The 24,472-nt window shown below is 48.4% G+C and overlaps 1 protein-coding gene across 4 annotated transcripts in view; it reads right to left on the bottom strand.

Moving 5' to 3' along the window:
* Positions 1–24,472, bottom strand: part of Nmnat2 (nicotinamide nucleotide adenylyltransferase 2) — a 206,943-nt gene that overhangs the window by 71,054 nt on the left and 111,417 nt on the right. Inside the window, exon 1 of one of the 4 annotated variants that reach the window (XM_042258312.2) lies at positions 3,219–3,502. The exons of the other annotated variants lie outside the window; for them this stretch is intronic. Within the exon in view, the coding sequence (XP_042114246.1) occupies positions 3,219–3,252 (34 nt within the window). The 5' untranslated portion in view covers positions 3,253–3,502. Of the gene's footprint in view, positions 1–3,218; positions 3,503–24,472 lie in introns of those variants that run through there. 4 annotated transcript variants of the gene reach the window in all.

Raw genomic sequence — 24,472 nt, 5'->3', positions numbered from 1 at the left:
CCTCAGGCTGAGTCAGCAAGGGCATTGTTGACCCACTCATCGGGCATGGCGTCCGGAGCTGGTGACTGACTCTCCTGACTCCAGTCCAGGTTACTTGCTTCCCCGTGCCCTACCCGCTGACCTCCCCAAGCAGCGCGAGTGCCCTGTGGCTGCAAATCTTTGTCTCCTGGGGAGATCTTGGGAAATGTCTACCTGATCTACAGTGGGTTGTTGTTGTTGTTGTTGTTGGGGTTTTGTTTTGTTTTATTGACCTGGGGGCCCACAGTGACAGGAAACCGACACCCACTTTCGCCTGAGCTGAAAGGAATCCTGCCTTGCGTATCTGAATGGGAAGAGAGCTTGCAAGGGAAACAGGCAGACCGCTCCGTGGAGCGCTGTTGGGGCTGCAGGGGACCAAGTTTGAGCTGTCCATGCAGACGAAACAATTCCGCCGAAAAATCAATGAATCAGATACATAGCAAGAGGCGAAGATGAGAGATCAAATACTTCAGGGGCTCCCCACTGCTTTCTAGGTTGAGGGTTCTGGCTTCCCGGAAGCCCATGTCTACCTGTGGGGTTCATGTCTTTTTTTTTTAAGTATTTTTTTTCATTTTTCTTTATTAAGAAATTTTCTACTCACTCCACATACTATCCACAGGTCCCCCCTCCTCCTTCCTCCTCCCACCCCCCCCCCGACTTTTTTTAAAAAATAAAATTCTACTTGCTAAAATGATTTTATCTCAAACACCCCGGATATAAGAGCAGCATTAATGCTTTCATTGCTCATGAATCCTAACAAGCAGTGCTAATTTGAGTGTGTGTGTGTGTGTGTGTGTGTGTGTGTGTGTGTGTGTAAGGGTTTTAAACACTGATAGCCAAGTTGGTGGCCTATACCCACAATCCCGGCACTCAGCGGGCAGAGGCGGGAGGATTGATGAAACTTGGGGCTGGGCAGAGCTATGTAGAGAGACCCTGTTTGACAAAGTACGAAAAGCTGTTTACAAGACTTATTCCGCCTTCAGAAGCGATCAACATAAAAAGCTTAGTCACAGCATCGAGAAAATCGGCTCAGTCTTAAGCTCCCTGGTCCAGCTATGCTTGTTTGCTTGGGTTTTGACATGAGGTCTTGCTGTACAGCTCAGACTGGTAGGAGTTCCAGGAGATGCCCGTGCCTCTGCCTCCTGAGTGCTGGGAGTCCAAGTGTGTCTTACCATGCCTGGCTGTTCCTGACTCTGAAGTAAAATGGCCCATTTAAACCCATTAATTGGGTTACACCCGTCTCCAGGTTATTCAGAGGGAGCTGGAGTCTGTTCCCACACGCACAGCAGAAGACTCACTTGGGTCGCCTCCGCTAGGCAGGAACAGCCCTTAGCAGCCTGTTCCTGAGCCTGTCATGTAGATGACTCTGCTGAGATGGTTGTCCAAGGCCTTGCTGTCTCCCTCATGGAAGGACACAACCAAAGCCAACTGCGCGACGCTCCCTTCCAGCAGGCCATCTAATCACCTTTCTGCTGAGGGGGGTCTTCCTCCCTCCTCCCTCTCCCACGGTAATCCTCAAGGGGGGATCCAGGCAGCTACAGTGCCAGCTGGGCCCAGGCTTGGCTGAGAAAGCCATGGAGCGTCCGTCATGAGCACGCATGGCTGCAGAGAGGTAAACTCCTCATCTACCTCGCTCCTTCCTCGGAAAGATGTGGAACTGGACCTCTGAACACATAAGAGCGCGGGGTCCCCAGGCGACAGCCCCTCCAACCTGTGCTCCAGTTAGCTGTCAGGGTTCCTCCTTGCCACCAGATATTAGGGTTCAGAGGGCACCCCGGAAGGCCTCCAGGAGCAGGGAACTGAGCAGACACACTTGGAGCAGTTTATTAAGGGATACTAGCTTCCAAGAGGCTGGAGCACCAACACTGTGTAACAACTTAGTGCACAGATGACTGGAACTTTTATGTCACATGGCAGACAGAGGCTTGGGGGGCCATGTGCTGCTCCTTGTATCTGCTCCGTGGGTTACATTTAGTTCTACATACAACTTCATGCATCACCCCCCCCCGCCCCGCCCCCAATTATATTAAATCTCCACCTAGGGGTGTTCGTTTTAGTATTATTACGATCCCCAGGTTCCCTGTGTCCTTGTACTTGGGCCTGTGTGCACCTAGAATGTCAGCCGGGGATGAGCGATTCTATCCTCTTCGCCAACTGGTTTCTTCCATATGTTAATTAGAAGCCTCTACTCAAGAACCTTCAGAACCTGACTCCCGACCCTACTCTCCTGCTTCTACTCCAACCCGGGGTGTGTGTGTGGTGGGGAGTGACTTCTTGTTTGTCAAGGAAACCAAGGGACAAAGAGAGCCCTGGTGAGATGTGGCGTGACAGTGATTGAGAACCTGTGTCTGGAGCCACACAGCAGGTTCCAATTCAGATCTGCCATTCTCCAGCTGCCTGGATGTAGGCCGGGCACTTAACCCTTTGATTGCCTCTCTTGCCTGCCTGTAAAACAGTGTCTGTCACACAGGATTAGTATAAGCATTACCTTAATGACGAATACTCATAATGCTTAAGGAAGCATGGCTTGGGCACACAGTGAACAAAACCAACAAGCCAGCAAAGCCAGGCGTGGTGGCACGTGTCTGTGATACCAGCGACTCAGGGAGCTGAGACTGAGGCACAGAGCAGTTCAAATTCAAAGAACAGGGTTGGAGTTATAGGTCTGTGCTCAGGCGCCTAGGGTGCTGAATGTTCAGCCCCCAGAACTGAACAGAAAGAAAGAAAGGAGAGGAAGAAGAAAAGGCAAACGTTCTCCGAAGCTCATGATTTGGAGAGAAGTGTAGCAGCCTCCTGGCACACGGGCTGAAAAGAATCCCTCCGTGCCAGGCTGTCGGCCGCGACACAAAAGGCAGGCAATGGAACAGAGGAGGGAGGGACGGACGCTGGCCCACAGCTGGAGCTACTCCAGCATGCCCCCCCACTGGCTTCCCTCCCCAGGGGCCTCTCATACTCCTCCTCAGCTTTGCTTCAGCTAGTGGACCTTTGAGAAGAAAGCAGTTGGCGGTGTGGACACATACCACTCAACGGTTAGCTTCCCCTCCCCCAGAAAGCCTGGTAGGCGAGGCTGGGGTCTCCTGTAGGCGAGGCTGGGGTCTCCTGCAGGAAGAGGCATCAGGAAGTCCAAGTCAACCAGCTCAGTGTGGAGCTGGGTCAACGACAGCACGAGGGAAACTCGTAAGCAATGAGGCATTTCTTACCAAGCTGAAAGCAAGTGCTTCCTTTTCCCAGCATGCATCTTTAAGGGTTGATTCCAATAGGGTCTGTGAGGTGAAGTCTGTTCCCATCAGCAGTTCCCTTCGTGAGCTCTCAGACAGAAATGGTTCCCCCCTCCTCCATGGCTCAGTCAGGTCTCAGGGAGCCTGATGTCTCCAGTTCTTCACGTAACCGCTCCCAGTCGCTCCTTTCCCCTCCCACTCCCCTGAGTTTATTCAAGGTCCAGGCTAGATTCCCAGGTTACCTCTCAGCTGGGATCCCCTTGCCCTCACAGCCCTTGCCGGGAAAGCACAGAGGCGTGCAAAAGTGTGGGGGCTCATGAGGGTGGGCTGGGGGCGCAGAGATGTACCGGAAGCCCTGAAACTGGAGAGAGAGAGCAGCCATCAATCACAACCGCTGGCATGGAATACTCATGAGAGCCGGGGGAGGGGCTGGAGAGGGCTGCCAAAGCCGATTCTTCAGCCCACAGCTGGGGACGTGAGGAGGGGCGGGAGGGCTGATGGAGAGGCACCAGGGGGGACGAGAAGGCTGGAGGGGGAAGGGTAGCTGGCAGAGTGCCCCAAGAAGAAGCAAGATGAAAGGTGAGAAGCTACCAGGAGCGGCTGAGCGGCAGAGCGAGGCAGAGACAGGTTTGGCCTCTAGGGGCAGCCAAGGGAGTCAGGGAGGCTGGGAAGTAGACACCTTTTTCTCCCGGTGAAAAGCCCTTGTGGATTGACTACCTTCCTTCCTTCGGAGCTGTGACAGGCTCCCTCAGGCCAGCTTCAGAGCTCAGGCTTGAGCCTTCCTGAGAGGTCACATGGCCTTCCTGCCCGTAACTCAGAGCACTTAACACGGGTGACCTTCTGGCCTGCAGGACACCCCGCTCTGTCCCCTTCCTAACTCTACAGATCAGCCCTGCACCCTTAGATACTGGCTCTGCCGAAGGCTTGCACACATGCTTCCCAGTTCTGTTTGAGAACTACTTATTCTACCACAAAGAGCAGCGATCCTTTTCTATTTTTTTTTTAAATTTATTTTAATTCAATATTATTTAAGTGTGCGCGCAGGTGTATGTTTGGGGAGTGGTGTACATAGTGTGTGTGAACGGGGGCACATATGTATCATGACGCCTAAGTGAAGGTCATAGGGCAGGCCAGCATCAGTTCTGATGTGTTAGTAAGCACCTAGTGAGCCATTTGTCCCGGGGTTGAGACGGAACACAAGCATCTAGGTTTTTACATGGGTTCTGGGGATCTGATCTCAACTCATGAGGCTCCTTCAGCAAGCACTTTTGTCCACTAAACCTATTTCCTTGGCCCTCTTTCTAGAATTTGTCTGCAGGGTTCAAACTCTCAAAGCAGAACCTGCTTCTTTCCATAGATTCTGATCTCATTAGTTTGGAACTTTTTTTCCTTTTTAATTGACAGCCTTATCTTATCTAACCGTCTTTTGGGGGAACTGATAGCCCAGGATGCATGGCAACATTAAATTATAAAAATCAGGATGTCATACTAATCACGGAGAATACTGTTTAAAAAGCACCAAATGCTGAATAAATTGGCGTACTCTGTCACGCAGAGTGGGACCAAAGGGAAGGAGAGACAGAGGAGATACAACGGGGAAGAGATGTAGTAATATAGGGTCTGGGATCGGCAAGGCACGTGGGCTCAAAGTGACATTCAGTCAGAGGCTGTCACCAGCCAGCCCAGCCCTAGAAAGAGCAGAGAGGTTCTTAAAAAGTGAAGGAGACATCTAAGTGCCTTTCTGTCTCAATGACAGATGCTAGTGGTCACGGCATAGACGTGACCTGTCCCCCACAGGCTCGTATGTCCACGCGCTTAGTCCCCAGCTGGAAGTCGTGGAATAGCGGCGGGGGGGGGGGGGGGTCTAGCTAGAGAAACTGGGTACTGGGGGGCGGGAGGGGCTGAGTGGCTCCTGTCTGGTTCCTGTTTGACTTCTCTGCTTCCTGGACAAGCCTGCTCCTGCCATACCAGCCAGAGGAGCGGCAGCTCTACCGCCATGCCTCCCCCACTGCGGTGGGTAGCACCCCTTCAACTGGAAGCCCAAAGAGATCTTTCCACCCTTCATTTCTGTGTGGTGTTCTGTCACAACAAGAAAAATAACCAATGTGCCCTCGAAGGCCAGGCAGGTCACCTCCGAATTGCTTTCAAACTGTGCTGAAGAAAACTCCACAGCTTCCTTGGAGAGAGACTGTGACAGTTTGAAAGAGAATGGCCCCCCCAAAGGCAGTGGCACTATTAGGAGGCGTGGCCTTGTTGGAGGAGGTGTGGTCTTGTTAGAGGAAGTGTGTCACTGTGGAGGCGGGCTTTAAGGTCTCATATATGCTCAAGATACGACCGAATGTCTTAGTTCACTTCCTGTTGCCTTTGGGTCCAGACGCAGAATTCTCCAGCACCAGGTCTGCCTGCACGCTGCCACACTCCCAGCCACCATGCTCCTTGCCATGATGACAATGGACCAAACCTCTGAAGCTGTAAGCCACGACCTCAGGGAAATGTTTTCCTTTTTCAGAGTTGCCGTGGTCATGGTGTCTCTTCCCAGCAATAGAAGCCCTAACTGAGAGAGAGACTTACCATAGAAAGCTCACAGCCTCACTCGGGTCTGTGCTGTTCTCCCACCCTCTCCTGGCTTCCTGTGCTGCGGCTGTGTGTGTTACAAGATCTTCCGGGAACTCAGAGACCATGGCGGAAGCCCAGGGCGCAGTGTCAATGCCCCCTGGTAATGGTACAGACTCTGGCACAGAGCCAGGATGCATCTGGCTCCACTGGAAAACCCCCGTGGGCTCCACAAACCCTTTGCGGGGAGAAACAAGACCCAGGAGGAACCCTGAGAACCCTCCAGTGGATACTCAGAGCACAGAGAGGTGTTTACCAGGTGCGAGCAAGAACCCAGCGAAACCACCAGACTAACCCACTCCGCGGGCGGCAAGAAAGGTTTATTTGGGAAATTCAAAGTGCCAGGGCTATCTGTGAGTTTTAAGGAGACAGGTTTGCAGAGAGAGGAGGTGTGTAAGCTGGAACAGCCCGGGGAACAGAGTAGTGGGAGGGGAGGGGGACTCCCGGGCAGGACAGCCTGGGAACTAGCACCGAGTCTTTGATCTGTTTCAGGTCCGTTTGGGTTAATGGGCAACGAGATGCCCATTGCCATGGTAGTCAGCTAGAGGGGTGGATAAGGGAAGCGAAGGCTTTTCTTGACAAACAGAAACCTGCTGCTGAGGAATGCTGTTGTTAAGCCGTTGTTTATCCTGCAGCAATCCTTCTGTTTACCAGTCGGAGTCCAGCCTGGGCTGCGTCCAGACTGTCATTCACAACATTGTCAGCAGCACCCCCATTTGAGAGGCCTGTTTTGGGACTAACACTGGGCATCTTCAGACCGGACCCACATAGATGTATAGGTTAAAAAAAAAAAAAAAAGATTCAAGCCAGACATGGGTTGAGAAGGTCAGTGTACCGACCGAATAATATCCTCTCCCCAAAGTGTCCAAAAAGATCAAACTTCCACAGTCTGTGAGGATGCACTAATATGATTAAGGGAGTTCCCCTGAACTCTTCATTTGTATCCAATGTAACATGCCGGGCCTTACAATAACAGAGGAAGGCAGGAGCGCTAACCAGAAAAATGTGATAGGGAAGCAGAGGTCAGAGTCAGGCAGAGCAGGAGCCTCCAGAGCAGGTGAGCCCCATGGAGCCCATGGGCTCCTTGCATCCCTGGATAGTAATGAATGTGGCCCGACACATTTGTAGATGACCACAGCCCACATCATGTCATAGTGTCAAAAGGTTGGACATCCCTGTAGTCTACAAGACAGAATGGGCAAGGAGATAGGCCTCTCTGTCCCTAGAGGCTCTGAAAAGAGGAGCAGCCCATCAAATTCATGTCGCCCTTCTTCTGACCCCCCAAAACTATAAGATGACACATTTATATTGATTTAGGTTTGTGGCAGTCTGTTAAAGGAAACACCCACCCTCACTGAATGACCGGGCTTCCCCACGGCTTGAGCGGTTTCTGGGTTAGCATGGCACCCTTCGTCGTGGCCTTTATAATGTGTTCATACCTCTCCCTCCTGACATAAACGCCTCCATTATTGCTGTCATTTCTGACTGTGAGCTGGTTCTTCCGGGCCGTCTCACGGACCCTCTGGTTCAGTTTAATGGTTTCCACATGCACAAGCATTGAAAGGAGGAAATGATGCACAGAGACACTGAAATGTTGAGGCATGAGCAGTGCCTCGCAGAATAAAGAAGATCCTTCGAGGGGTCCCCTCCGCTGAGAAGAGCATCCCTACCATCCCAGGCACCCACAGGGAAAAAGCATGTGCATGGGCGTGCCCTGGAGATTGTCCTTGCAGAGGGGCATGGTTGGGGCTGCCCCCAGAGATGTGTGCAAGGTCAGGCAGGTCATGTGACTCTAGCCTCCCAATCGCCAACTGCCACAGGAGCTTTGTGGCTACACAGACAGGCCTTTCTGAGCCTCCATAGCCTCCTGAAGGGAGCGAGGCTGGTCTCAGTCACCCTCACTTCAGTAGAGGCTGAAGCCCATTTCAAACATTCCTGAGCTCATCTAGAGAAAGCCTCTCTCTACTCCAGCGTTCCCACCTCAGGCAACCGCTCTCAGCCCTGAGGAGCACTGATGGTTGCCCCTGCTGTGGAGAACCCCCACGCTTTCTAAGGCAGCCTGTTGAGGGGGCAGAGGAATAGCTCAGTACGTAAAGTACTTGCAAATGTGAGGAGCTGAGTTTGACACCTAGAACCCATGTAAAACAGCCTAGTGTGGTGACATGCGTTTGTCGTCTCAACACTCGGGAGGCCGAGATGAACAGACTCAGCAAACCCTGGGCCTTGCTGGCTACTCATCCTATCTACTTGGTGAATGAGAGACTCTATCAAAAAAATTATACTTTATATATATATATATGTGTGTGTGTGTGTGTATATATATATATATATATATAAAGTATACTTTATATATAAAGTATATATAAAGTATACTATATATATATATATATATATATATATATATAGTGATGGTACCTGAGGAATGCTGCCACTTGAAGTTATCTTCTCTCCACATGCACATGCATGCATACTTTCACACACACACACACACACACACACACACACACACACACACACACCAAAACCAAAAACCTATTGAAGTCGAAAAATTCACCTGAATTCATTTCCAGACCCGAATCCACCTGTGTTTGCTCTGACACAGAGCAGCCAAGGGGAATGAATGCAAGACAACCCCTTCTTCAGGTCCTGACTCGGCCACCCATAGACAACCGCACACTGATGCTCGAGAGACCGCAGGGTGTCCCTACTGAGGAAGTTCTGGGCTCACGTGTGTCGACTCTAGTCAGCAGGTGGAGAAGGGGTCACAGGATGTCGTCCTAGCGGAGACGATGATTACAGGACTGGGGCACAGCTTGGGAGTAGGGCGTCACCACTGTCTGATCCAGACAGGCCTCCCTACCCCTCACACGCTGACGGATGCGATTGTGAAGTGTAATGTACCAGGCCCTTGGCAGACGTCTTCCTAATCCACTCAACTATTCCATTACTCTCGCTCTGCTGGGCTTCGTGGAAAGTCACGGAGCAGCTACAGCCAAGACAACCATGCCATGGCAACATAGTGGCCACCACCTGTGAGCGTCCCAGGGGCTAATGCTAGCGGAGCTCCTCAGCCGGTCCCAGGCCAGCCTGGGCTACATAGATAGACCCTGTCTCAAAACAAAACAGTTCCCCAAAGGACAGGTTTCACCTTCTTTATTAGGCCTCATATCTGCTAATGGCCGCCCTCTCCACTCAAAAACCCTGCTTAGAGGCGTGGGCTAGAAACTGTGTGGTCTGACCTACATTGCATTTCTCCGTTATTCCATCCCCGCGGTCTGGAAAATTGACAGCTCCGGTCACATGCAGGTGAAAAGACAGCCCTTCAGTCCTTGGCATAAAATGTGGAAGAATGACCAAGATGGCCACTGTCTGGGTCTGGGTCTGTGTTTGCAATGATTCCAATCTGAAATGTCCCTCATAAGCTCATGTATTTGAAAACTTGATCCTAGCTGGTGGCGCTGTTTGGCGGGGGTGGGTGGGGGTGGGGTGGGGGGTGGGACACGACTTTAGGACATGGGGTCTAGCTGGCAGAGGGTGGTACTGGAAGGTTATGCCTGGCCCTGGTTCAGTCTTAGCGTCTTCAGGTTCCTGGTCAGATGCCTGGGCAGGACAAGCTGCCTCGAAGTCCTGCCAACACGAACTGGGCTGTTCCTGCCGTCACGCCTTCCTCGGCGAGATGGACTAAAACTCCTCAAAACCAGGGGCCCAGAAAAATCTGTCCTCCTCTCAAGTTACTTCTGATAAGTATTTTTTGTCTCAGGGTTGAGAAAAGTAACTAATATGATAGAGTTATCTTCTTATTATCATTTAAATTGCTGGGAGTCAAAATCAGGGCCTTGTGTAAACGGTCACCCTCTGCACTACAGGGCCGGCTCTTATATTATTTAAAATATTTTTTTTTTTTTTTGGCCAGTGAAATTATTGTCTCTCAGAAGTCAGGATCATATTTAATTTTTTTTTAACCCCCAGCCTCACCAGTGGCTTGCACACTATAGATATTCGTCAGAGTCTGTTGAGTAAATGATGCACATATACAAGCTAGCCTGGTCTTTAGGCACAGGATGATAGGGAAGGGGACAGGAGGGGAGAGGGGACTTTTTCTCACAAGTCTTAACTCAGTGAAATTCCCTTCTGGGAATGACCGGAGCAGAGGAGAATATTGTGCCCCGAATTTATGTAATTTCTTCTCACACCAACTTGAATCCCTGGAACAGACATCGCTGGCTTCCTGAGGCAGCGCCATGGCCCTGGTTGGGTTTACCAGAGCTGTCACTGTACTGCTCCCGTAGCGGACTCTAGACCAGACCAGCTTAGGAGTCAAGCCAGGGTGCTGCGCTAAACATGGTAACTGGTACCCCGGTCAGTCACTGGCCCCGTCCACTTCCCCTCAACCCCCATTCTGGACTCTGTTACTCGTGAAAGACCGAGCACATGCCATCATTTCCACCCCGCTGAATTGCCACTAAAGACGGCAAAGGCGTTTCTTTTAAACAAGGAAAGACGTCAAGGACACACAACGAGGGAAAAATAACTCTAGACAAAAGATGCCGCACAGCTTTGGAAAGTGGACAATGGATACACGAGTGATAATTGACTTGGCAGAGTGGAGAAAGGAAAAAATTAAGCGCTAAAGACAGGGAAGCTGATAATAAACGTGCTAATTGGCACCGTCAACCCCCAGAAGGCTTGGGATTTGAAGTGGGGGGCTGACTCTAGAGCAATGAATAGGACGGGACTATTAGACCCCATTCCTCTTTACCCACAGGGCTTTGTTGCTCCTTCTTGACTCTGGCAGGAGATGGCAATATTATGATCTGAAGCAAGGAATCCCAAGAGGTTCTAAACCCCAAGAAACCAAGTGAGAAGCCAAGAGAGAGTGCTCATAGGAGTGTAAACGAAAAGTGCCCCACCCCCACCCCCCCTCCACCACCCCCACCACCCCCACCCCGTGAGATCCATGGTCCCTTCTCCATGAGGCTCCTGGGCTCAAGCAAACTGCTTTCTGTTCCTTAGTCAGAAAGTTGAGGGTGCCTCTTTAAGGAAATGGAAAAGCTCAAGAGAGTATACAGGTAGATATTTATGGAAACACCTTTTCCATATTCATAATGCTCCCTAGTAATCAGTCCATCTGTGACTCAACAGCCAACCTACAGCCTAAGATCCCCAGTCATTTGAAGAAAGCCGCCAACATGAAAGAGCAAAACTCACCTAAGCTAATGGGGCGGGGGGGGGGGGGGGGGGGGGGGATTTGAGAACAAAGGAAATGGAGAAAGCAGATGTTCTTTTTTCAGTCCTTGTATTCTCAGAGGTATAAAGAGATCCTGTGGAGGGGCCAGAGCTGGATCTGTGGATAAAGTGCTTGCTGTGTGTATGAGGCCCTGGATCCAGATCCCCAGCACCCACAGCGGCAGGTGTCTATAGCTCCAGAACTGGCAGGGCAGAGACAAGCAGACTCAGGGACTTGCTGGCCAGCCAGGCTAGACAACTGGTGAGCTCCCAGATCAGAGAGAGACCACCTCCCACAAAGAAAGATAAAGTGGGCAGCAGCAATACAGGGTACACAGGTGAGTGAACCCCCCTCACACACTCACATGTATACACACACACACACACTCATATGGCCAACTGATTCTCACAACAACACAAGAGAAAGAATTTTTTCAGTAAATGGTGATGAAACAAGCAGATAAATATAGAAAAAAATACCTCCACTGTTACCCACAACATTCCTGAAGTTCACTTTGACAAGCATAGCACAGTTACCTATATATGAAAGCTAGAACCATAAATGCTCTAGAAGAAAACACAGGAAACTTGTAATCTCAGAGTAAGCCAAGATGTCTTGATTAGGATAGAAAAAGAAATAATAATAACTTGAACATTATTAGAATAAAAACTTCAGCTCAGCCCATGTGTTTTGTTTATTTGTTTAAAGATGTATACCTAAGGCAAGCCTTGAATTCACTATGAAGCCAAGAATGACCTTGAATTTCTGATATTCCTTCCTCTACTTTTTGAGGGCTGGGATTACAGGCATGAGCCAACCACCATGCCTGGTTTATGTGGTGAAGAGGACAGAATCCAGGGCTTTGGCATGCTAGGCAGGTGCTCAACAAACTGAGCTACAATGTGTGTGTGTGTGTGTGTGTGTGTGTGTGTGTGTGTGTGTGTGTGTGTGTGTGTACGTGTGTATGAGTGTGTGGTATATGTGTATGGGTGTGTAGTATATGTGAGTGTTCACCTTTGTGTGTGTGTATAGGTGTATGATACATGTGAGTATGGGTGTGTGTGTGCGTGTGTGTCTCAAGACTTATCTAAAATGTAACTCCTACAATTAGACAATAAAAACATAAACAGCCCAACCAAAAGACAATGTATGAAAATTGGACAGACATTTCACAGAGGAAGATAAACAAGAGGCTAAAACTTCATGAAAAAGTCTTAATTAGAAGACAGGGAAATGCAAAATAAAAGAGTAATGAAATACATTTTGCATCAGTTTTTAAAAACAATATCATCCAGGCACGGCAGCACAATGCCTTTAGTCCCAGCACCCCAGAGGCAGAAGCAGGTGGAAGTTCAAGGCCAGCCTGGCCCACACAGGGAGTTCCAGGGCAGACTGGGGAAATATAGAGAGACCCTCTCTCAAACAGCCAAAACCAAATCCCCAAACACAAAACAAAAACCTAAAGTCTGAAAAACTTTCAAATTTTTATTTGTTCACTTAGGGGTAGGGCCTGTGCCACATGTGTGGAGGTCAGGGGACAACTTGGTGAGCCAGTGCTCTCTCCTTTCCCAGTTGGGTTCCAGGGATTGAACTCAGGTCTGTCAGGGTTGGCAGCAGGTGCCTTTACACACTGAGCCATCTCATCGGCCCTGAAAAATGTTGTAAGTTGTAAATAATTACAGATTTACGGGAAGTTGCAAAGAGAACAGATAGTACTCTTCACGGTTTCCCCTTCTGATTACATCCGTTTGTTGTTGGTTTGTGTTGAGACAGGTTCTCCTGTACTGGCTGAGCCAGATCCCCAGGCCATCTGGTTCCATCTCACAGTATTTCCAACCAACATGAAGAAGACATCCTGCTAAAGACCCCAGCAGTACTGCTGTTGATGTGGAGGGAGGGGAGCACTCTTCCTGATGATGGGACTGTGAAATGGAGCCTTCTCTGGAAGCCATTGGGTAGTCCGTTATAAACTCAACAAATACCCGATGACTCGGTGATTCTGTTTTTGCATGCATACAGAATGAAATGAAAACAGCTCCATAAAAATGCTTCTACCTTGTGTGTTCACATTAGCCCCAAACTGGAAACAGCCTAATTCCCATGAAAAGAACCATGAACGAACAGCTAATAGTGGGTTCATGAAGTGAAATACAGCTCAGTGATAAGAAAGGACACACTAGGATGTGTCTCAGGAAGACTGATAAGGGCTGGGCATGAGGCTCAGTTAGTTGATAGAGTGTTTGCCTGGTGTCTTTGAAGCAGGGGTTCTATCTACAGTATCATGTAAACCATACAGCACATGCCTGTAAGCCCACCACTGGGCATGTGGAGACGGGGGATCAAAAGTTCAAGATCACCCTTGGCTACATTGTGAGTTCAAGGCCAGTGTGGGCTCACTGGAGACCCAGTCTCAAGCCAAACCAAACTGAAATAACTACAAAAACTGAGGAATCTCTAAAACTTGATGCTAGTACAGAAACTCAGTAGGAAATGGCCTGTCCTGTGTGTTTTCACTCATCTGGAGTTCATGAATGCATAACGAATCTGAGTGACAATAATCAGGACAATGGCTTCCTGTCAGAGACAAGGACTTCTTGGAAGAGCACCCCCCCCCCAAACCTCTTTGAGATGATGGGACCACTCCAGATCACTATTAGTATCTGGAGCTGGTTACACAGGTGAATTAATTTATTAAATTAAGTGTATATTTAAGGTCCGTGCTTGCCATTCTATGTACTTTTTTTTTTATCATTTAAAAATAAAAAATGTTTTCCACAGTGAGAGAGATAATGAGATAATGTGGGGGAAATTGAGAGAGAGAATGCTTCTTACCTGCCAATGATATTATACTTTTTAAAATTATAAACATGTTTTACTTGGATGAAAACACAAATCTAATTCTCAAGTCATTATGCCATTACTTGGCATTTTAGTTTATTATTATTATTATTATTATTATTATTATTATTACAATATTGATTTTATAAATAAAAAGCCCATAAGAGTAAGTCATTTACTGAAGATTAAGATCTTGAGTGTAGCCTGCCAATGCTCTTAACCAGCTGCCCTGTGAACAGACACAGCGCATACTTGAGAAGGATTGGGGAGAGCAGCCCCCGAGTCAAGGGGCTTTTATGACGATGACCGCAAGAATAATGGAGCGAGGAGTCAGTGAGGCTCCCCTGTGCCCACAGTAGTCATTTCCTGTCTCCCGTTTCAATTCTTAATCACTTGATACCTTGTGCCGCCAATATTCTCCTACCATTTGTGCTATTACTTCCATTTTCCAAGAGTCTAATGCCATGGATAATGCCTGCCGGAAGATGCCACAAGCTTGGCTTTTTATGTAGAGAAGTTGGTACTTCAATATTTAATGCGGCAACAGTGGAGATGCTGGGGATGCACAGGCTTGTAGAGCTGGTCCTTCATTTGCTAGAAGAATCTAAGAAATAAACCAGTCTCTCCCCATCTTCCCCCCCCCCCCCGACAGTCTTATGTAGCCCAGGCTGGCCCTATGCAGTTGAGGGGGAGTGAGCATCAGCTTCAGATCCACCTCCCTAGTGCTAGTGTGCAGGCATGGGTCTCCATGCTTCGTGTGTGTTTGCTGGGGCTGAATGCAGGGCTTCATGCATGCTGGACAAGCACTCTACTGAGCTGCATGCCCAGCCAAAGGAGAAGTTCTCAGTATGGATTTCAAAGAGGTCTCCAGTCCCCTGAATGAAGTGTATGCAGAGGACTATCAAAATGGAAACGCCACAGAATGTAGATGGGAGATGGAAACGACCCTAGAGATCATAGTCCTAGAACAGGTGTCATAAGTGAGCGTTCTTGAGGTGAATATGATTATTGGAAAGGTAAAAGCCACATTATACCCTACCTGAGAGCTACGAGGGACCACAATGACCTCTTGTTCCAAATACTTTCACTTTATATATGAAGAGGGGGAGGGGTCAACACTGTGAACATAGCATTGGGATTTCTATTTTTAACAACCTTGGTCTCTGTCCTACCTGGTTTTCACTTATTAGAGGGACAGCCCTGATCATGAGCTTAATCTAAGCTCTTTTGTAGAACAGAAATAGAGCCTCAGTCTCCATCACTCCCAATCTTATGAGAATCAAATGAAATAGAGGTGTGGGGAGCTGCTTTGTCAACTATTAATGCTGGGTTTTACTGTTGTCCAAGCTGGTAAATGGAAAGGTTTAAAACCAGCAGTTAGGTCTCCCAAGGCAGCCCCATGAGTCTGAAAACACACAGGCAGAAGTCTCTTTTCACCAAGGACAACACAGTGACTGGGACTTCTGGCTTCTGGGAGGCTTAGTCAGCAGTGAGGCATGACAATGCAGACTGCACTCCCAGCACTCAGGAGGCTGAGGCGGGAAGGTAGAGAGTTCAAGGCCAGTATGAGCTGCACAGTTAAATGAGAGGTGGTAGGGGGAAGGGAGGGGAGGGAAAAGAAGGAGAGAGAGAAAGAAGGGGGAGAGGACGGGAGGGGAGGGGAGGGGAGAGGAGAGGAGAAGAGAGAAGGGGAGAGGAGAGGAGAGGAGAGAAGAGAAGGGGAGAGGAGAGGAGAGGAGGGGAGGGGAGGGGAGGGGAGGGGAGGGGAGGGGAGGAGAGGAGAGGAGAGGAGAGGAGAGAAGAGAAGGGGAGGAGAGGAGAGACTGGAGAGTGCCTACTTGGTCTCCGGCTAGAACTGGAATGGAAAGGTAGGGAAAGCAGGATTAGAGGACAAGAAGGAAGTGTCAGAGCCAAGCGCCTCTGTTCACCATTGGCTGGATTCACATGTCCTGCAGTTGGCTCTCTTCAATGGCTCCAGGGACAGGTGTCCCATTACAGTTAGGCATGGCAGCTGAGAGATTAAATTCTCAGGGATGGGAGCCTGCTCAGAGCACGTGCTTGGAAAGCACTTTTGTAGTCCCTTCCGGATCTTGAAAGAGGGTTGCAGGTGACCAGCCCCTATCTGTGAGGAAGTCTAGCCATGAGCGTCCACAGGTTAAAGGGCCTTGGGTTGGAGATATCCCTGTCTGAGCTCCACGGGAAGAAACTGTTTGACACTGGGGTAATAATGATACCTTCTTTATAGAATTACCATGAGAAGGGCAGTAAGCAATGGTTAGTGTTAATGGAACACTGTCTGCTGGGTACTGTTCAAAGCCCTTGACCCATGTTATCTTGTTTAAATCATCACACAGCACATCTTTGGTTGTTAACTGCCTTGGCAGCCAGGAGGGACCACGTGTAATCTTAAAATTAAGTTCCTTTTGAGCAAACACTTTTATCTCTGCCCTCTGGGTGGCCTCGCACGAGGTTCTAAAAGAGGCATGTCTATGCAAGGGTGTTGGAGGCATTTATTAACGCCAAAAGAACACAGGCACTTCCAGGAGTCGGGGCAGTGCTTATTAGAGACCAACATCCTGAGAAAACAATGAGATGAAGGCAGGATGGGCTGGTCCAGACCCTCGAACACAGAGCCCCTTTGGCTGATTACCACGATTGCCATGAGCAGAGAGCTTGGTTCCATCTCATTCCTTAGGTCAACTGCCAACCAGCCCTGCAAGGGTTCCAGGCTACAGAACATGCCCCACTGCAGCCAGCCAAAACACCAAAAACATCTGTCCCAGTCATCCCAGATTCTCATGCTTCCTTCCGCTGGAGACGGAGCTCACATAGCTGGTACCTGGGGATAAAGTGACTGGCAACCATTTGGGGTGCTTTGTTTTGTTTTTTTGTTGGGACAAGGTCTCCCATGGCCCAGGCTGGCCTTGAAATTATTGTGTAGCCAATGAGGACCTTGACCTTTTCTTTAAAATGTTGTATGTGTGGCAGAAGAGATGACTGGATAGTTAAGAAGGTGTAGGCATCCTTCTCCGAGGGGACCGAGTTTGTTTCCCAGCACCCACATCAGACAGCTCACAACCATCTGTAACTTTAGCTCCAGAGGATCCAACATCCTTTTTGGGGCCTCCATGGACATCTGCACCCCTATGTACATACACATACAGAGAAACATACACATGGAAACTTTTTTAAAATAAAATTTTTATTCATGGTGTGAATGTGAGTGTGAGTGTGAGTGTGTGTGTGTGTGTGTGTGTGTGTGTGTGTGTGCAAAACCATGGATCATGGAGGACAACACCAGATGCCATCCTCAGGAATGCCATCCATCTCATTGGTCTAAAGGTCACTACTTCAAATAGGTTGGTCAGGGACCGGGAACTCTCCTGTCTGCGTTTCCAATGCTGGGATTCATAAGTGTATCATAAGCACGTCACCCACAGAGCTATCTCACCAGCCCAGCTGTGAATTCCTTAACCTAATGCTTCCACATTCCTTATGCTGGGATTACAGGTGTGTACCCAGCTTATGTAACGCTGGGGAATGAACCCAAGGCTTTGTGCGTGCTAGCAAACACTGTACTAGCTGGGCTACATCCTCAGCCCCTAATGGTCCCTTTGGATGCTGACAACCATTTCCTCTGATTGGCTGCTTCTCATTGGCCACCAGGCTGGGAACCTGTTTGACTTCAGTGTGAACATACCTGGCTGGATGCTGAGAGCTATTTGTCCTCTCATGCCTGCCAAGCTGGCAAATGACTTGCTGAGCTGCCAGTTTATTTAATTACAGTCTCCAGCAAGTGGCCAGATGTTGGGGTGTTCTTGACCCAGGGCTCCTCCCAACAACCTGGATTTATACTAGGGTGGGGGAATGACTACCACACTGATATCCTTTACTTAAAGGCAGGTTATAGGGAGCAGAGGCGTTAAATAATTAGAGCTGATGACAAGCTATGAACTAAGGCAAGACATATCCTCATTCTACCAAGCAGACCAAGGTCTTGATGGGCTCTGTGACTACTCCATGTCCGAGGCTCTCAAATGGTTGGCAGGACAACACACTGTGCGTTGCAGATAGGCACTTTCCTGAGGCTCACTTCAAGATCTGGGGGATGCTGGGTCTGTATCATGCGAAATGTGAAATGGCAGCTACGAGATTATGAAATCATGGAACAAGCCTTTTGGAACAGCTGGCCATGCACAATGGGTGCCCTGTAAATGCTGGTTGTACTTTGCTCCGGGAAACTGCTTCCTCCAGTTCAGGTTCACTTTTCAGACTCTGTGCTTAAGACTCCTTTAATTCCGTTAAGTGCTCCCACTCCCAGAAACACGCAGAGAAACATCAAAATACGAAAGCGGTCCTCTCTGCGCTGCTGGACACATGATAACCAAACTCTTGGTAAAAATCTGGGGTCCATTCCTTTCCAAAGGCATTTACTTTGGGGTAAAAGATTCCCATCTACAAGCTCTTTTGGGGAAGGGGCCTCAAAGATGCATCTAATGGTGTGAGTCTTTCCATCCATGCTCACTGCCACCATTCTATTGCCTAGGGGCCCCTGCCCACGGCTCCTGTTGCAGACCAGACCCATGTGATAAACTCCCCCACTGCAGAAAAACCTCAGCAGTGCCTCCTACCTCTCAGGCCAGCACTTCACAAGCCCTAAGCAAAGCCACACAATGCACATAACACTAGAGAACATCTGGACCCACCAGGAAGAAGCCACACACACACCCTCTTTGACAAGAGCAGTGGGGCTGAAGGATTGATTCCCTTAGGACTCTGATCCTTCATCTCACCATCTGGGTACTTCAGGGCTGCGCCTCCACTTTCCATACGCATTCGTCCACGGGGGAGGGAGAGAATGGAGTCCCCAAGTTGTCCTCTGGCTTACACACACACACAGAGTGTGACAGGTGTACATGTGCATGAGTGTGTGCATGCACAAAAACACGATGAGTGCAATTTTCCAAAAGCGTTAAAGGCATTTCAGATGGCCTCATCTTCCAGCCCTCATATCTTGCTCGTCACTAATTCTGCCCCCAGACAACAGCTTGGCTCTCTTTCTGTTCTTGTTGTTGTAGCTCTTCAAAGAAGTCATGATGTGCCCTTTCTCGGGGTCATGGCCCTGGTGATTCTTTTGTGTTTAACAACCATCCCCTGGCTACTTACCCAGCACAAGTCTACTCATCCTTCAAGCCTTAGGCGGAGTTGTCTCCTGTGAAGCTTTCCCAGATCCCAGGCAGGCAAGCATCATTGCAGCCTCCTCATAATTACTTTTGTGTGAGTGATCCTGGTAAGTTTATTTGCTCCTCACACATCACCACACAATGAAGTAAACATAGCAGTATGTGCGTTAGATAAGACACTGAAGTTCATAGGGGTTAAGTAGTCAACCCCAGACAATACAATACAAGTGCTGCGTGATATTTTGTTTGTGTTCTGACAAATAAAGCTTGCCTGGAGATCAGAGGGCAGGGCCAGCCACTAGTTAACCACAGAGGCTGGGCAGTGGTGGTGGCACACGCCTTTAATCCCAGAATTTGGGAGGCAAAGAGAGGAAGCGATAAAGGTGGGGCAAAGACAGGATCTTGGCCCTTTCGGTTGGAGGATCTGGAGAGGTAAGAAGTCACTGGTGGCTGTTCCTCTGCTTCTCTGATATTTCGGGTCATTAGTCCAATATTTGTCTCCTGTCTTTTATTAATAAGACTAATTAGATTCACTCTTCAAATAAGGAACAGACCAGGGATTCAAATCCAAGGCTTCCTATCTCCAAACAAGATATTTTCAACCACTGAGCCAGGCGTCTCTACATGGTTCCATTTGCTCTTTTTTTTGGAATCAAGGTCTTACTATGTGATTGGCCTAGAACTCATTATGTAGACTAGGCTGGCCTTGAACACACAGAGATCCACCTGCTTTTGTCTCTTTAGTGCTGGGATTAAAGGTATATGCCAGGATGGCTAACTTCAGTTTCTCTTGTATGTACTTGCATGATAGCATCTAGCTTATTTCCATTTAATTGTTAGATTGCATGTTATGGTGGTTTGAAAGAAAATGGCCCCCAAAGGGAGTGGCACTATTAGGAGGTGTGGCTTTGTTAGAGTAGGTGTGGCCTTGTTGGAGGAAGTGTGTCACTGTGGGGGTGGGCTTTCAGGTATCACATATGCTAAAGCCACACCCACTGTTTCAGTTCACTTCCTGTTGCGTGCAGATCAAGATGTAAAATTCTCAGCTCCTTCTCCAGCACCATGTCTGCCCGCATGCCACAATATCCTGCCATGATAATAATAGACTAAACCTCTGAACTGTAAGCCAGCCAGTTAAACGTTTTTCTTTATATGAGTTGCCGTGGTTCATAGCAATAGAAACCCTAACTAAGACACATGTCTTTCTCCTCATAATATTTTCAGAGTACTAATTTGCCTTTTTCTCATATTTTCAAATACTCTACTTAGAACTGGGATTTAGTAGGTGCTTTATAACAAGTGGGGGCTGGTAGAGGCACTTGCCACCAAGCTGAACACCTGAGTTCAATCCCTAGGACACATGGTGGAAAGAGTTGTCCTCTGACCTTCACACATGTACCATGGCATGTTTCTCTTCTCCCCTTGTCATATACACACTTACAAATAAAATTTTAAATATAAACAAATTAACACATGAGTGGATGAACAAAGGTTTTCTCAACATCAGACTATTAACATTTTGGATCAGATAGTTCTTTGTTGTGGGGGCTATTGTGTGTATCATAGACCATTCGAAACATTCCTGGCCCCTCTCCACCATATACCAATGGCTCCCCTACCCTCGTTGCGATAACAAAAGCTGTTCCAGAGATTGCCAAAGGCCCTCAGGGAGAAAACCCAAACCCCAGTTGAGAACCGCTGGTTAGGGAAGATGATAAGCAGTCAGCTGAGAGCCCAATGCCCAGAACCTCATCTGATTGCCTTCCTTCTGATGCTCACATGGTTGTGAGCTAAGCATGACCTGAAAAGGCATCTTGTAATGGAGAAACAATTCTCTGCTGATTTCCATGCAAAACCCAATACTAATGACGATAAGATGGATCTTCTCATATCCTGCTACTATATACACCGTTAGTAAAGCTAAACTCCACTTCTATCCGGCTGTGCTGTTAGTGGAGGGATCCAGCAAGGCTGGGAATGGAAGTCCTTGCATCTGCTTGTGTTTCCTTCTGGGACAAAGGGGAAGTACTCGCGCTGCAAACATTTCCAGATAATGCTGAAAGGAGTATTTGGAGCCCCTACCAAGGGCTACGTGTTTTCTATGTTGTCTTAAATCCTATTTTGCAAAAGAGAAAGTGGAGACTGGGAAAGGTGGAGTGTCTTTCCCTGCAGGGCAAAGACTGTGGAACTTGGAACTTGGACTAAGCTTCCTCCAGGCTTCCTCCCCTTCCTACAGCCCTGGAAACTCCCCAGCTACCCTGTCTGTTGTCAATTGATTCAGGGTGCCGGGTCCATTCGTAGCCTTTCATTCTAGACACATCTCCCGTTCTACCTTTTGCAAATCTCTCTGCATGGCTTGTTGTCAACTAAATTTACTCTGCCAACACACAATCCCATCTTTTCACCCACCCCACACTGCTCCTGGCTGACTTCTATTAAAAAAAAATCACGTCCTCTTTTAAGGTACTAAAGCTTGCCACCCCCTGCTGGGGCTTCAACGTGAAGTGTCCATTACATTGCCAGGCTCAGTGTGTTTGAACGCTTGGTCTTGAACAGCTGATGCTGTTTGAGAGGATTCTGGGGTCCCTTTGAGCATGTCCAACCCCCTGCCCAAGGGTGGATGAGACCCAGGAAAGCTATGAATGGTGGCCCAACACAAAATCATAAACGTATTTAAAACGTGGGTTCTTTGCAATGATTCCTTCATTCATTTGTACTGAATTTCACCCAGGAAAAGCTATGAATGGTGACCCAACACAAAATTATAAACGTATTTAAAACGTGGGTTCTTTGCAATGATTCCTTCATTCATTTGTACTGAATTTCACCCAGGAAAAGCTATGAATGGTGACCCAACACAAAATCATAAACGTATTTAAAACGTGGGTTCTGTCTGGGCGGTGATGGTGCACACCTTTAGTCCCAGCACTTGGGAGGCAGAGCCAGGCGGATCTCTGTGAGTTCGAGGCCAGCCTGGGCTACCAAGTGAGTTCCAGGAAAGGCACAAAGCTACACAGGGAAACCCTGTCTCGAAAACAAAACAAAACAAAACAAAAACAAAAACAAAATGTGGGTTCTTTGCAATGATTCCTTCATTCATTTGTACTGAATTTCGTGAGTCCAGGGTGAACTTTGTAGATGACAGTCTCTACTATGACAATGTCGAAAGGTTGCAAATGTCTCCTAATGCTCAGGCAGGGGAGTCTTGCAGGAGGAAGTCAGTCACTGGGGGGGGAGGGGGCGGGAGTTGAGGTGTATAGTCCAGCCCCACTTCCTGTCAGCTCTCTGTTTCCAACTCTGGTCTCCATGTGATCAGCTGCCTCATGCTCTGGTTGCCACGCCTTCCGCACCTCAACAGGCTCTATCCCTTTTTAACTGGAAGACAACATAAGCCCTTCCTCCTTGAATAGCTTGTCAGGTTTGGCCACAGCAGTGAACGAGAAAAGTCACTGATACACTGTTCTGGACCCTTTCTACCCACTTCCTTCTTCCCAGCATCATCATCATTTGTCACCCCTGCCCATGTTACCAAGGCACCAGATCTGCTGCCCTTTGGCTCTCCTGGCCTCTCACTCAGACTCCTAAGGGTCCTGCTTTGTGGACTGTTTCTAGCTTTCAAGACTCAGGCTCAGATGCCACCTGCTGCATTCAATGAAGCCCTGGATGACCCTGGTTGGAGAATGACCTACTCTTCCTATCAGCAACGACAGCACTGATACTTCATCACATTCTCCTACGAGTGCCCTCTCCTTATATAGAAAGTGGGCCACTTGCTCATAATCTCTAAATGAGAATGCTGATTGTACCGCCATCCCTGGCAGCTGAGATGGAAGTCTTTGGAAGATGCTTGGGGAAGCACTTGGTGGCCAGCAAGCATTTGCTGCCATCAGTCTTGTCTTTATATCACTTAGCACTGGAATTTTGTGAAAATATTCTCAAGTCTATGAGTGACCATAGAAATACTATGCTACGGATGAAGCAATGCCTGGGCGCCATATAACAGGCACTGTTCTCACATCTTAAAATGTTTCATCCAAACTGGGGAAGTGCGAGCGGAAGGAGGAACCAGGAGTCTTCTTGGAGAGGCCTTTCCATGTGCATGCCATTGTTCATGTGTGAGCATGTAAGTGGACATGCTGAACTTAGTGAGGATGGAAATCATTTCTTCTAGGAATGCTGAGAGAGGTACTGCTAAATTATTTATACCTCTCCCACCCCCGTCTTAGTTAGGGTTTTTATTGCTGTGAAGAGACACCATGACCACTGCAACTCTTATAAAGAAAACATTTAACTGGGGTGGCTTGTTTACAGTTTCAGAGGTTCAGTCTGTTATCATCATGGCTGGGAGCATGGAAGTGTGCAGGCAGGCATTGTCCTGGAGGAATAGCTGAGAATCCTACATCTAGCAGAGAACACGAAGTCAACTGACTCCCTGGGCTGTATCCTGAGCATAGGAGACCTCAAAGCCCACCCCCACTGTGACACACTTCCTCCAACAAGACCACACCTACTCCAACAAAGCCACACCTCCTAATAGTACCACTCCCTGAAAGATTATGAGGGCCACTTACATTCAAACTGCCACACTCCCCGTCAGTGCCTTGTGATATTTTGTTTGTACTCTAACAAATAAAGCTTGCCTGAAGATCAGAGGGCAAAGCCAGTCACTAGTTAACCATAGAGGCCAGGCAGTGGTGGCACACACCTTTAATCCCAGCACTAGGGATGTTGAGACAGGAAGTGATATGGCTGGGCAGAGAAAGGAATATAAGGCGGGAGGAGACAGGAGCTCAGTCCTTTCAGCTGAGGAGATGGTGAGGTGAGAGGTGGCTGTGGCTTGTTCCTTTGTCTCTTTGATCTTCCAGCATTTACCCCTATATCTGGCTCTGGGTTTTTATTAAGACCATTTAGGATCCGTGCTACAGTGCCTGTCCATTGAATTTCCTTGTGTACAAGGAATTGCACCACACACAGAATCTTAGAGCCCTGGATATGTATGGTCTCCTCCACTAAGGCCTTTTTACTGACCTCAGTTTACTGGTACTGAGTGAGGAGGTACAGGGAATGATTGAGAAATGATAAACGCTTGTGTATGACGGAGCAGGCCAGTCTTGAAGTCGACATACTGGAATGCATATGCATGCTAAGAAGCATTTTAGGCCGGGTCTTTGCCTAGCAAGATAAAACTCCAAATTCCTCTCCTTCCCTCAATCCTCCAGCACACCGCAGATATGAAGAAGGGATCACACTTGCTAAGGTCTTGGCTTTGGACAAAATCCTGATGTCTACTTTACTGAATCTAGTACTTCCGGTTCTGATCCTACCATTAGCTAGTGAGCATAACTCCATGAAATCACAGGAGAAGTCTTCACCGG

Source organism: Peromyscus maniculatus, chromosome 11 (genome assembly GCF_049852395.1).
Source record: "Peromyscus maniculatus bairdii isolate BWxNUB_F1_BW_parent chromosome 11, HU_Pman_BW_mat_3.1, whole genome shotgun sequence".
NCBI classification, from domain to species: domain Eukaryota; kingdom Metazoa; phylum Chordata; class Mammalia; order Rodentia; family Cricetidae; genus Peromyscus; species Peromyscus maniculatus.
The sequence above is the reverse complement of the archived record's forward strand: the minus strand, read 5'-3'. Positions and strand labels throughout refer to the sequence as shown.